Source organism: Phragmites australis, chromosome 21 (assembly GCF_958298935.1).
Source record: "Phragmites australis chromosome 21, lpPhrAust1.1, whole genome shotgun sequence".
Classification (NCBI taxonomy): domain Eukaryota; kingdom Viridiplantae; phylum Streptophyta; class Magnoliopsida; order Poales; family Poaceae; genus Phragmites; species Phragmites australis.
Window position 1 is genome coordinate 8389626 of NC_084941.1, and position 15351 is coordinate 8404976.

A 15351-nucleotide genomic window follows, 5' to 3' on the forward strand; every position below is an offset into this window, starting at 1 on the left:
TGTGCATTTTTCTATTAGTTCATACCATGATTGTGCTGATTTCAATGTAGTGCCCATGCAAGCATGTTCACTTTTGTTAGGACGACCATGGGAGTTTGATACTGATGCAACATATCATGATAGAAGTAATAAGTACACCCTTATGCATAAAGGGAAGAAAATAACTTTTCTGACTTTAACCCCTACTGAAATTGTGAAATGTGAACAAGATATAGCTGAAAATAAGAGAAAAGAGTTTGAGAATGAATCTGAAAATCAGCAAGTAGCGGAAAAAGTTTTTCCACCCAAAAAGGAGAAAGCAACAATAACTTCTAAGTCCGATGGAATTAGACTAAAAGGGTGTGTTATGCTTGCTACTAAATCTAGTCTTGCTGAAATTTATGCTAATAAGCTACCATGCTATGCTTTGATATGCAAAGAGGCCTTCTTGGCGAGGTCAACCGCATCTTGGCACAGTTGATAACTACGGAGTAGTGGTGTAGTAGTTGCAAGGGTTCTCGATCTATTCTATTCAAAGCCTTTGGATCATCAACGTTGAAGCTTCACCGATCGACTTATCATATTACCTTTCAAAAGATTGAGCAAACGCGCATCACGCTAGGAGAATCACTTTGAAGCAAGGTCCATCAATTAGGTCCTGGTTCTCCAACGAATGCCAGCCAGGTGTCTAATCAATATGCTAAGCCTTAACACATCGGCCTCATGTTTGGTACGATATTTCTTGGGTTGTCACTCCATGAACCGATCCTTATATGTGATACTTGGGCAAAGACTATCCAATAGGGAAATAACTAACCAAACCTAACATCACTTCTTGGAATGTGTCCACAAGCCCACCATATGAACCACCATTATCAAACCAATTCCTTGTCCAAGTTCTAAGGCTCCATGTTACTAAAATAAGTTCATCAATACCATTGCATATGTCCACAAAAGATGAGATGTATATGACACTTCCCAACATCCCAAAAGCATGGCTAAGCAAATCTACCTAAGAGACTCGTATCAACTACCACTTAGGTTTTAAGAAATGTGAAAGAAGAGCTAGGTAAACCCTAACAAAGGTGACTACCCATCAAGTTGAAAGACACTGCATGCAATTTTGTAAAACAAAACATTTAAAAACATAGGTTCAAGATGATCAAGGACACTTTCCTTCTCCTTGCTGTCACACAGTGTACTCTAGCTCCTGGCCTTGTTGTTCTTCAAAATAATCTAGGGCGTTGTTGACTAACCGCACAAATACCAGCAAAGCACACAAATAAAATACACTAGGAACAGAGCAGAAAAAAAAAGAACAACAAGAAAAAATCTATCTAGAAAGATAGAGTCCTGAAAAATGAATCCAATGGCGCAAGATTCGCCTAAAATGGAGCTACGAAAAAAAGATACGCTAAAAATAAGATTATGGTTTATTCTAAAAAAGAAAAGGACTTATTTTGAATTAAACAGAAAGTTTTAGGTACTTTTTTGTAAAAATAGGGATACCTATTTGTAATTATGGAAAATATTAGTGGCTAAATTATAAAAAGATAGGGTTTTAAGTAAAAATAGAAAAGTTTAGGGGTTTATTTGTAAAATTACCAATTATCATGATTATTTGGAATTATTTTTAAACTAAAAAGCATCTTTTATTGCGCAGAGGATGACTGGGCTGACACGTAGGCGATGACTGGTTGGACATGTTGGCAAACTTGCTAACATGGCAATGAGGTGGCGGCTGATGTGGCTGTGTTGACTGTGCTAATGTTGACATGTGGCAACTTTCCACTGGTGGATGAAGGGGTATCTAATGGATCTAATCTAGCCACACACTTAAGTTCTGATGGCTCAGTGGGATTTGGGTGGCCAGAAGGGAACAACACAATGACAGAGGGTGGTGACGAGCAGGATGCGGCAGCGCACTGCTGAAAAGCACATTAGACGGCGCTCCAGCTCGTCGGTGGTGACGGTGAGCAGCGGAACATGATAAGAAGCTCATGGGGAATCCGTTTTAAGGCTTACTAAAAGCGGCACGACATCGGAGGATGGATGACGGAGACGGTGATGGAGCTCGGGATCACGTTGGCGGGTTGTTCCGATGGCCGAGGACCCATATCGGTAGTGACAAAAGCTTCGGAGAGGGCCGATGGTTGTTCAAGTTGGCTCACCGAGGCTGGAAGGCTCAAGAATAGCGCATGGCAAGATAGATGGAGACGGAGGCTATGGAGGCAGCGAGCTCAATTTTGGCGACTAGGGCTCGAGTTCTCAATGACTTCGCTTGATGGAAAGACCCGAGGGGCAACGGTTGACATATATAGGCTACCAGAGGGTCTCAAATCAGCTTGGAACTCTTAGGGCAGTAGCAGACTCGGGTTCCACTAGGACTCGGCGCGTCCGAAACGAAAACGAAGCACAGGCACAGGGCGAAGGCGGGTCGTGCGAGGGAATTTTCAGTGCAGGCAAGCTAATGAGCTGGTGGCGAGGAGCATTGGGCGAGGGGCATTGGGCCAGGAGCATGGGTGTGACCCAGGCGGGGAGGAGTGGCGGGGTGGAGGGAACAGGCTGGCTTAGGCCAGATCGATTGGACTGAGGTAGCCCAAGGAGAGGGGTGAAGGGGAGAGGCCTGGTAGGATTTTAGGTTTCTCTTTTTATTTCTTTTTTATAAACCTTTTGAAAATCAAACTAAAGCAAATTAACTCAAACTAAAGCCACAAAACAAATCAAACAAAACCAAAGGATCACTAGATGACTAATTCCAGCATGAATGCATATACATAAATATAACATATGTCAAAATTGAATCTAATATAAAAATAGGTTTAACCTACTCTATTTGTTTAAACCTTAATTAAATTCTAGAAAATTTTAGGAATTTCTAAAAATCGAAAATCAAGGTGTTAGAACACTGGATGTTCTGGCATTAACAGTAGTACAAACACTGGAACACTTGATGTTACAGCAGTAGAAACTAGTCGTTGGAACTTCACTCAAACTCATTGAGAACACCAGATATTCAGTGTTATCTTTAACTCCATCACCAGACTATCCAGTGTATAGACTTGAGTCAACCGAGCTACTTCTCTTATGCATTTCTCCGACATGTAGAAGCCTCTGATCGCCAGACCATCTGGCGTGTAGAACCAACTCTTCATCACTTGAAACCAACTCTTGGAAAATGCTCCGGCATCCAACTCTTCATCGCTAGACCATCCAACATGTATAAAGTAGCTGCGAAAATGCTCTAGCATGTACCAACACCTCTGCAATGGACCATCCAACGTGTATAATTTTTCTAGGACTTATACAATTCAGTCCAACCTTTGTCCCGCTTCAGTGGCTTCTTCATAGTTGCTTCCATGAGACCCACTAAAGCATGTACTTGAGAAACATGTTGGTCCATTGACTATGTTATCATTAATTACCAAAATCACATATATGCCCTAAATAGGCCATGTTCACTACAACGTGGAAGCATTGGTTTCATGGAGGCCAACGACACCATGGGGTTGGAGCCGAGGCATCGGAGCTTCGGTGTGAAGGAGGCCAGGAAGGGCGGGCTTCGGTGTCATGCAGGCCAATGGCAGCGTGAGGCGCTAGTGTGGAAGAGATCAGCATCAGGGTGGTTGAGAACGCAATGCCAACTCCGTGATGTAGAGGAAGAGGAGGTGGCACAATGGAGGAGGTCAGGGAGGACATGGCACGATGAGGTTGTCAAGGAGTCGGTGTGGTGGCTTGAGAGTGGCTAGTATTGAAGGACATAGAAGGATAGTTATATAGGGTAACAATACTATTACTGCTAAATCATGTAACCAATCAGCAATGATGGATTATCACTATCGGTTCACAACTACAACTCCTAGTGATACTATCACTCCGTGGGGTGCGGGAACCAAGGCATATGTGATGTTTATCATTGTTGATTAGTAACTAGAACCGGCAGTGATACTATCAATATAAATTAAAAAAAATGGTGCTTGAGCTGCAGGGCTAAGAAAGCCACTCATATGTTCCTAACCACTTCAAGGTCAAGTGCTCAACACAACCCAACAATTATAAAAGTCGTACTAGAGGTTTATAAAGCAGACAAGCCACCCATTCCTCGTTAGCCAGTGTAGTACTGAAGGATAGCAAAGGTGGCAGGTTGCGACGAGCAGGGATGCAAATTATGAATAACTAGTAGTAAGACTTAATATTGAATACAAATAATAATAGATAAGTTAATTATGACTATTACATAACTTAATATTAATTACAATCTACATAAAAAAATTATGATCTACACATCGCTCCTAATGTTTAAACTATATGCATGATCTTTTGCCTCATCGTACAGACTAATGTTGATCATATTGGTGAAGAAGACAATGTCTTCAACATTGTACAGATGATGATGCAGATATTCTGCATCTCAACGTAACAAGCAGATAACAAAGCAAATGTTGTTTAGAGGATCAAAGGCAATCCGGATGATGTTGTTGGCTCCTAGGGCATACTGGGAGCAGCATCAATGGTCATCCATCAACTTCAGATTTTATGTATTTAGTGTCTCCAAATGACGAGCAAATACTATCTAGTTTATCCTAACCCTTCTTGAAGCAAAGTTAGCCATCAAAATAACACATAATTGTAGATCTACAAAAAAAAATAATAAAAACATAAAACACATAGAACTAAAACATAAGACAAGAAGAACAAATAAATAAGTAAGGAAGAATGAAGCACTAGATGATGTAAAGAAAACCGTGTTTCTTCACATACCTCTTGCGAACAAAGTAAGGAACAAAGATTTCTTCTCTCACTTGTGTCAGAGAGAGTTCTCACTTGTGGGCTTGTAGCGTAAAGTAAATGACATAGGTAGAAGGTTTAAATAGAGGTTGTAGTTGTACCAGTTGAAGTTACAAACTGGCAATGATAAATTGACACTTCATCTCCTGACCCCCTATCATTGTCGGTTGTAGTTACCAACTGATAATAATATACTATCACTGCCAGTTGGTAACTACAACTGACTGTGATATGTTAATTGCCTCCTTCATAACTATCATGTGCCCCTTCATCTTTCGTGCCATTAAAACTACACAGTGCCACTTCGTCTTCCTTGAATGACCATTACATCTGCTCGCCCTCCTTGGCATCCTCATTCCATTCACGAACTGTCGCTCCTCATCCTCCACCTCATAAAGATACTAGCTAGATACACCGTCATCGCCATGGTCTCTCCTCCTACAATGTCTCCACCAATCACTCCTCCTCCACATCCACCACCACCTCCAACCTCTCCTCTGTGGCCACCTCTGTCATCTAAGGAGGAGGCAACAATGGCCTCGTTCGATGACCACTCCTCCTCCAATAGCCTCTCCTCCTCTCTGCACGATTATGACTCGGAGAACTTCATGCTTGGCACTCCGCCCCTACGTCTCCCAGTGACAAGCTCAGAGAAGGACGTGGCCAGCGTGGAGGGTGACATGTCTTCTGAGGAGGAGGCAACATGCCAAGGACTCCTCCATCGAGGATTATGAGGAGAAGGAGGACATGATGAACCTCAAGGACTCGACCGACAAGAGGGAGGAGGAGGAGGCTGTTGTCACCATTGGAAGTCCTAATGACCCCATTATCATCGACAACGACGAAGATGGCATTGACCGGGACGAGCTTAGGCCGGGCTGAAGAATGGCTCGGTTTATTTCAGGTGAAAAATGGTTGCCCAGGCCCAATCCTATAATCCGACCAGAAAGCAAAGTCGGGCCAGGCTCAACTTGGCCGGTGAATTTTATGTGTAAGAATATAATTAAAACTATTGTTTTGAGCGGGCTGGAACCAGACTTGTCCAAAGCAGCCGACGGACTGGCTTGGGCAGGCCAAAATCCGCCCAGCCCGGACAACGTTTGTGCATTTTCAGGCCGGGCTTTTTATGCTCTGATCTACTTCGAGCTGCTACGCCGCTGCCCAGGCCCACCTAGTAGGCACCTTCAGGCTCACACCGGGCCGGACCTGATATGCTTAGGTCTACATGGGACCTGCGTCACGAGTGCATACACTACCAGTGTGTGGACCGGGCAAAGCAGCAAGCCCAGACCTGCACCGTCGTTATATCCGGCAAGCCTCCTCGGCCATCCGCTCCAGCTCCGGCCGTGTCCGGCGGTCATTCCCGCGCCGTGTCGCGCCACTCTTGCTTGCTGAAAAATAGAGGCGCAAGTAACGGAGTCGGGCCACGACAACTGGATCCATGATTACTCATTAGTTAAATGTACATTGAGCCAAGTACTCTATGTATAGCATCGCGTTCGTGCATGATGGGTCGCCTCGCCCGATCAATTGCCCGCTCAAATCGATGTTTCGTTACTCTTACCTAACCTAGCTACTAGCTAGCACTTGCATCAACGATCGAATCACAGAGATCAAGACAACTAGGATCTACCGCTCGTTTCCTGCTTCTGTTTACGGTACAAATGGAGAGTATTATTTTTGGCGTCCCGTATGTAGTAAGATCGAGCACGAAACCCTTGGTCAACTTTGCTGCTGTAATGTGATCAACGATGATCTCTCGGTGCTTGCGCGGCAGTAATGAGCCCCAGTTAACTGCAGTGCTGTTATCGCAGGCAGAAAATGCCTGCAGCTCTCAGCTAGCAGCAGGCTCTGTGCATGCATGCGCTGAATCCGAGGCCGTCAGCAGGCCAGCAGCACGGCAATCGAGCCGTGAAATTAGTAAAAGTCAACACTCTGCCGCTTCACCGTTTTAACAAATCAACTCTAGTACTCTACCAGCCTAGCACGAGCTCGATCGGTTGTTACTGTGCTTGATCACGAACAGCTCAAGTTCCTCTATCCCAAGCCAAGTTCAATTACATCTAGTCCTTAGTAGTACTAACCAAGCATATAATATATATATATATATATATATATATGCAGATATGTATATACATACATATATGTATATATATGTATATATACATATATACATATATATATATATTCTATTAGACTATTCAACACACAGCTGAGCGCCGCCCTTCCCACCGTTTTGTATTTTATCGTACTTTTTGGGTTCCGTACTGCAACTTACGGTTTATAAATGCATAATCATTCGGGCGAACCCAACGATACATGATGGAATGAACTTTTCCGGTTTGTGGTTGTCGCTTACAGTTTATAATTGTATTGTAATTCCAGTTTTCTTGCTTCGGATTTTTTTAACAATTTAAGATAAATATATGCAGCCAGGTTTTTACCATAGAAATTAGTATCTTAACCGGAAGTTTATCTTTAATTTACCTTACCGGTGTAATATTATTTTGTTGTTCTTAATTTTTTTTAATTATGATATTAATTATTATTCTTGTTTCATTACAATATTATTCTATTTTTTAAATATCTGTTATATTGTTTTTAAATTTTGATTAAAATGTTATATTTTATATTTCACCCATTAATTTTATTTTCATTTTGCTTTTTTGGTAATGGCCCTTGTTAGTTCCGATACATGGGCCATAATGATGTTTTGGTTGTTATGTCGTGAAATCTCTGACAGTGTCATTATGCCCTCCTATTTTCCACCCGATGCTTCCATGCTCTCCTCATTGGCGATTCGTGTTTTCTCGTCGACTTTCTCCAAATTTCTTCTCCATTGAGGTGCGGTTGAAAGTGATTTCATCTGCATTCCTCTCTTTTCTACCCTATATATGGATCGGTGACGTCCTAAGAAAAGGGTAAATTATGACACTTAAAACTAATCAGCTCAAAAAACTTCACAAGATAAGTCTATATCAATTTCTATCTAAATGTGCTCTAGATTTATCTAGTATGTCTACTCTACTGCTCAAAAGATATAGCAACATATCTATGAAGGTAAATTGCAAGTATGCGGAAATGTAAATAGAGTAGAGAGAGCAAACTCGTCACAAGGGATATTTATCATATGGTATCGATGGTATAAATACCACCCCTAGTCCACGTTGGAGCTCCACCAAGATATGCACCCAGTCACCAAGACTCTTCTAGTCACGGCTCTTGAACCACTAAGCTATAAAGGCAATGCTCACACCAACCCTCTCTTCCGATCACTTGTCACTGTCTTTACTTCGGAGCTTGAGCCAACAAGGTAAGGGTTTCCACGTCTTCGTATAAGAGTCTTGCTATCGCTCCACACTAAGTTGAAGGGTCAACAAGCTTTAGCCACCAAGGCCCAAGGTGCCGACGAGTCATTAAAACTCTAAGGTGCCAGCATACTACTTGGTACAAGTTGGGATTGGTCCTTGATCCCATCTCTAGGCAGCAACACCTAGACACAACTCTCTTTAGGCCTATTAGAAATAATCACTCTCTAATCATGTGCTCAATTGTCTAGGATGATCACTTTAAGCACTTTGGTGGCTTTGATGTCTTCACCATTGCATATGAGCTTCCTCTTGACTCTAGCACATTCAAATAACCGAGTGGAGAGGTATTTATAGCCTCAACCTCGCAAACTAGCCGTTGCCCTAACAGCTCAACTTTACTGTATACGTCAGATGATCCGGTATAAACAGCATGTACTCATCGGACCATCCGATGTATACATCGTTCATAAACTAGCTGTTGGATCTCCACTCAAACCCACTATGAACACCAGATGTTCCGCCGTGTTCACCAACTCCATCATCAAACGATCTGGCCTATACACTTGAGCCGACCGAGCCACTGCTTCTCTGCACAAAATACTCTGGTGTAGCCAATCTTCAACACTGGACCATCCAGCATGTACAACCACATCAAAATGTTGTTGAAGTCTTCTCTGCAAGAAATACTCTAGCGTGTAGGACTTCAGATCGTCAGACTATCCAGCGTGTAGCATCTTCAAATCCTTCCTCAGGAAATACTTCGGTGTGCACCTTCTTCATATGCCAGACCTTCCGGCGTGTACAAGTGCCATGAGCTGAAACACCCTGGTAAACAGCTTAGCTTTACTGTATACGTCGGATGATCTGGTGTAAACAACATTGTACTCATCGGACCATCCGGCATGTACATACTTTAAAAACTAGCCATTGGATCTCCACTTAACCCCACTGTGAACATCATATATTATGGCATGTTCACCAACTCCATCACAAGACCATCTGGTGTGTACAGTTATGATGATTGAGCCACTTCTTCTCTGCATAAAATACTTCGACGTAGCCAATCTTCAGCACCGAATCATCCGGTGCGTACAACCATACCAAACTGTCATTGAAGTCTTCTCTACAAGAAATACTCCGGTGTGTAGGACTTCAGAGCGTCGAACCATCCTGCGTCTAGCATCATCAAATCCTTCCTCAGGAAATACTCCATCGTGCATCTTTTTCATACGCCGGACCTTCCGGTGTATACAAGTGACTTGAGTTGAAACACTGAAATGTCGCCTAAAGGGGGGTGAATAGACGAAACCTAAAATTCTGAAAAATCTAAACAAAGCTGATCAAAAAAAGTGCGGACTCTCCGCAGATATGTCTAGATACTCCGCAAATGTGCGGAGGTTCTGCAAAAATCTGCGGATACTCCAGACTTTCTACCAAATTGACTCCTATGTAAAGATGACGTGACTCGATTCCACAAATTACCAAGCACTAGGGAATGTATATCAACATGTATAACCAAGTACTTGCAGCTCAAACCTTAAAAAGAGATAGATCAGGTTGAAACCTTAAAAATCAAACATAGCAAGATGATATAACAAATCACAAGAAATTGACAAAAGAGACACAGGGATTTGTTTACCAAAGTTCGGCCACTCCGCAAGAAGTGCCTACATCTCCGTTCAGGAGTTCACAAAGAGCCAGGTCTCTTTCAACCCTTTTCCAAACCCAAATGACCACAAAGATTGAGCTAGAGTTTCTTACTCAATTCGTCAGGGTGATACAAACGTCACGGGGCTCACCACAAGCTTGGGAGCTCAACGGGTAATACCTAGTCGTCTAGGTGGATGAACCATCAAGAGTAATAAACACGAAATCACCGGCTTGACGAAGAAAACGAGTTCTCGAATGATGGATTTGTATCTCACTAGCACTACTCCTTGCTCTCACTCAATCCTACAAAAGATTTCTCCAAGAATCACAAAGGGGAGAGTAGAGGGAAGCTTTGAATGAGCTAGACCTTTTTGTCTCTGGTTTGGTCGAAATGAATGCCCTTTTTGTGTAGTTGGATTGAAAAGGTGTGCGGTATAAATACCCCCACTCTCAAAACTAGTTGTTACACCTGGAAAGTGCGGACCTTCCGTAGGTTAACCCGAAACTGCCAAAGTGCAGACTATCCACACAAATATGCAAATACTCTGCAAAAGTGCGGACCTTTCGCAAGTTAACCAAAAACTACCAAAGTGTGGACTATCCGCATAAATGGGTGGATACTCTACATTTCCTTATTTTAAAAGGATTAGGGTTAACAGACGTGAAAGTCTTGTGTTCTATGTCTCTCATAGGTTTGTTGGATCTTTTGAGTACTGTTTCTATGTAAACAAGTAAATTTTGTATCCACTTTTATAGTGCGGCATCCTAAACTCAAATTCAAATGATGAAAGAATTTAAAAACTATATGATCCATGTGCCACTTTCCTTTTTCCTTTTTAGAGGGGTTCACCATGCGTCAAAATCTCGCTTGATGAAATTACATATGTCCATACTTCATAAAACTCATTAGTTCTTTAATTGTTTTCATTATCACCAAAACCCACTTAGGGCCTAGATGCACTTTCAAACACTTCGGCATGTACAACACCTCTATCGTCGGACCATCCAGTGTAGCCATTTTTCTTAGGACTTCTCTGATTCAACTAATCTTTATCTCGACTTTAGTGGTTTCTTCATGTATTACATCTATGAGACATACTAAAACATATATTTGACAAACATGTTAGTTCCATTGAAAATGTTGTCATTAATCACTAAAATCACATACGTGCCCTAACATGATCATTACAATCTCCCAAAGGGCATGTTTGCTACACCCTAGCTGCCATGTGGCTCACCATCCTTCACTCGAACCCACGCCCTTCCCAGGAAGAGTACCAAGTTTGATATCAACTAGCCTTCTTAATCATTTCTTGAATTTTCTCCTTGAAAATATGTAAATTTCATTCATGTATGGTTTTAGTATCACCCTTTTAGGTGATTTTTTTAGGTTTTGCGAATTATTTAAGATCACTGAGACGATGTTTATACTTAGGGTTCAAGGATTCTGGTATTTTTGTTTTAATGTGACATTTAAATCCTCATTCTATATTTCGTAGATCATTATGTTTTGTAAATTATATAAACTTGCCTTAATTTTTTGGTTTTTATATAATTTTTACTGATTGTTCATTAGTTATCGCTATGTTCGTATCTCTGGTTTGATGTGTCCAGTTTTTATAATAATGTAGGATGAAAAAACTCGATGTTCCTCCTACGCGTATGACAAATGTTGTCATTTGTAAGCACCAGAAATATTTTGAATTACCGGTAGACATGGCTGCCTGCAACACTGGTTAGGAGCCTAATGAAATCGAAGCAACACAATCTGACCCTCCTGGGGATAGGTTAGAGTTATCAATCTGTTTTTTGCTTTCAATTGTGTATCATAAACTTTATTTTTTTTTCATAGGATGAGGAGGCTAGATGTTCCCCCAATGCGAATGACCAATGTTGTCATTTGCAACAGTTAGGAGTACTTTGGATTGCCAGTTGATAGATCTTCAAACACATCCTCACATGATCAACATGCCAAAGCCTCCAATACATCTTGGATCCCCTCTTTCCCTAGTATGCAACCATGTTCTCGTTTGTCTATGCACCCTTTGCAAAAAAAGATAGCATCAAAGAAAGGAATTCGAATGCACAAAGGGGTCGACGCAAGGCATCCAACACTAATAGTATGAAGGCGATTCTAGACGGTGAATCAATTCGCATTCATGTACCTTTTTCCCATGTTCTGTCTTAGTATCTATGTGTTTGACAATTATGTTGTCATGTTTTGTTTCTAAACTACTACTTATGCATTTAGTTTTCATGATGATGTGGCAGCAGTAGCCAGGGTTCATTCCTTTGCGTGTCACTCATCCATTAACGAGATCGATGAGAATGCACGTCTAAACCACCAAAGTTTGAGTCCTTTTGAATGTTAATTTGAGTGTCTATTTTTTTAAAAATAGTTGTGTCATAAATGTCTTGACGTCTTATTGGTGCAGAGACCAGAAGTTATATTTTCATTATCTAAAAATAAAAAATAAAGCTTGGGGAAATGAAGAATCATCAATAGGTTCCAGGGCAAGAAAAGCAACTCTACTTGTACATTCATCCACTCTATTTCGAGATTTGTACATCGCATGCGTAAAATATATTTTTGAACTATTTTTCTGCTGCATAGGATAGTCAATGGTGTAAGCGGATAGGTGGGAGAGAGTGTGCGAGCCACATAGGTCCTACTACAGGAGAGAGAGGAGAAACAGAGGTGACTTAGCTTCTAGCGTCCAATTGGCTTGTTCCCCTCCCCTCCGGTGGCCTCTCCAGCGCCAAAGGGGGAGGAGAACTGGGTTCTCTAGTGTCTCGCGTAGTTGCAAGCTAGTATACGATGTTATCTTAGTCTAGTTTAGGGTTTCCCATGGTGGCGTCGGTGCGACGCTCCCACGGGGATTTGTCCTTCCTCCAGCTTTTCGCTGGTGATGGAGTCATCCACGGCAAGATCTCCGACATCTTGGTTGTGAGTTATGTTTTCCGTAGCCTTTGGATTGGGGCTGGTGGATTTTGTTGCCCGTTGGTTTTGGTGGATGTGTTCCTGGGTCGCTGGGTTTCCGACCGACAGTGCCAGTTCGTTTGTCTTCTGTGGTGGGGGTGTTCGAAGATCGGAAGCTGACAAGGTTAAAGATGGAATTTGCCGATGTTCTTTCAAAGATCTTAATTCGTCCCTGCGGTTGGTTCGGGGACCTAGTTCTTCGGTGTCTCCAAAGCTTTGGATCACTTCGGAAGCCTCAGCGGATGCTTTCATTCTAGTCACCGGCATTCTCCACTGGTAGAGCGGTTAGGCAAGCCAAAGGATGGATGGAGATTGGAGAAGAAGGCCCGGAGATCCTTGATTGTAAATTTTCTTTTTACTAAGGTCTTGTTTGTAACTTCCCAAAGGATATGTACTGCTCAACGTAATATAATATAACTCAAGGGCTTCTAGCCCCTTCAGAATATATATATATATATATATAGTAGTGTAAGCGGACGCTTGCACTGCGGTACATTTTCAGGACTTCTTCTTGTTCATGTCCTTTTGTCCGGTAACTCGTGGTGGGATCATACTGTGTGTCTGTGTCGAAACAGAGATGGCGTATATTGTTCCAGGAAGAAGAAAATAAACTGCTTGCCTACGCTAACTCTAGCTTGTGTTAGCCTCCGAATCTTGACAGGCACCAAGCAACAGCTAATTAACTCCAGCCTTCTACAGTTCTCTGTCATTGAATCTCCAGCATCGTAAATTAAGGTCTCAAGAGATCGGTCGCATGAAAATTAATTACTGGCCGCTAGATCGATGCAATCAACAGAACCGCCCTGATCGAATCTCCATTTTTCTAAGAAAATGGAATTGATCGGATCTCTCTTCACATGGCCTCCCATTTCACAGCCCTAAGATATCGCGCGTCCATGCACGACCTCCACCGCTATAAATACTCATGCAACCCTGCACTCATCCTCCACCTCGCCTCACTCCACCGAGCTAGCTCACTGGCAATGGCTACCAGCACCAAGCTCGTGGCTCTTGGCTTCGCCGTCCTCCTGAGCATCGGGTTCTCCGATGCCGCGAGGGTAGGTAGGTTGAGCACCAGCAGCGCCGGAGGTGGCGGTGGAGGCGGCGGAGGCGGCGGTGGGTCGTCCGGGAGCGGATGGGGCGGTGGCGGCGGGGGCGGAAATGGCATGGGGTACGGTGAGAGTGGCGGGAACTGGTGGAACCGCTGGAACTTCGCCAGGGGAGGCGGTGGTGGAGGAGGAATGGGCGGCGGCGGTGGCACCAATGGTGGATCCGGCTCCGGATCCGGCTCCGGCTACGGCTCTGGCCATGGTGAGAGTGCGTCGCCAGGCCCTAGCAGCGGCAACTACGCCAGCGCTGATGGTAAGGGCGCCGGCGGCGGCCAGGGCGGTGGCGCCAACGGCGGCGTCGGTTTTGGATCCGGCGGCGGCCTTGGCAAGGGCCAGGGTGAGAGTGGCGTAGCACTGGCACCGTCCTCCGACGGGTACTACGGCGGCGGCAACGCCGACGCTACCGGTGGTGGCGCTGGCGCTGGCGGTGGGCACGGCGGCGGCGCGGTCGGAGCTCCGAGCTACGGAACTGGAGGTGGCCTTGGCGGGGGCTCGGGACAGGCCGGCAGCGACGGCTCCTGGGGTTCTGGTTACGCCCAGGGAATTGGTGCTGGCACCGGCGGCGGCGGTGGCGGCGGTTCCGAAGGCGGTTCGGGTGGCGGTGGAGGCGGCGGTTCCGGGTCCGGCAGCGGCGGAATCCACTGAGATCCCCCTTCTTCGAGCAAGCTGCAGCAGCTGGAGCCCAGCATTAGTGTCAGTCCATTTTGCTATCGTACGTGAATTGAGTTTTCTTTGAGTGAGTGGATTTCCTTTCGTTTGTTTCAGGCATTTTAGTCAGGAATAATGGGCTTCGTGATTGTACGTAGTGGCTGTAGGTATCCCAGCGTGCAACTAAGATGTAATGGCTTTCTACGAATGCTCATCATCTTTTTGTTGTCCCCTTGTTGTAATCTGTACGTCTCTCATCGATCTCGTTAATGGATGCTACTATTTTTTTCCAAGTCAAAGTATATTCTTGCTCCTGCAGTGGCATGACTGATTGCTGTAACATTGTGCACCGTTTGCTTTTGAATCTCACATGGGCTTGCATATAGCTACTTGTCATGGACTGTACTAACTGGAGACTTGAGAGGTACACTGCACTGAAGCAGAATTTCGCCATCTCGTCAGGTAGATAAGGTTAAAACTGAATAGGGAAAGGAAAATAAAAGACCAGCGAAAGCACACTGACCCAAAGCCCAAAGCATGCCAAAGTTGGGCATGCCAATTCGGCCCATTCCGTGCCCCAACGCCGCCTAGACAGCATGCTCGTACGTGCATGAAAGCTCACGGCGTCATTGGTTAGCGCGGCAGCACCGCATATTGTGGAGAATTTTTATATATATATTTTTTCAAATATTTGAATATTACATGTCCGCTGAAAAATAATGAGGTCTACTATCAGCGTCCGTTCAACAAGAACAAGATTTTACCCGTTAAATAGGCAAAATTTTATGGACCTCGACTCACAACAAATTTAATAACTGAAAAGAGGAATATCTCGTCCATTCAACAAGCGAGAACTTGATCTCACATATTGAACAGATGAACTTGA

General features: G+C 43.7%; 1 protein-coding gene across 1 annotated transcript; it reads left to right on the forward strand.

The window, feature by feature from the left end:
* Nucleotides 1-13673: 13673 nt before the first annotated feature.
* LOC133903698 (glycine-rich cell wall structural protein 1.8-like) lies at nucleotides 13674-14758 on the forward strand. The gene has a single exon (XM_062345139.1). The coding sequence runs from the start codon at nucleotides 13692-13694 to the stop codon at nucleotides 14460-14462; it is 771 nt and encodes a 256-aa protein (XP_062201123.1). The 5' UTR covers nucleotides 13674-13691; the 3' UTR covers nucleotides 14463-14758.
* Nucleotides 14759-15351: the final 593 nt, after the last annotated feature.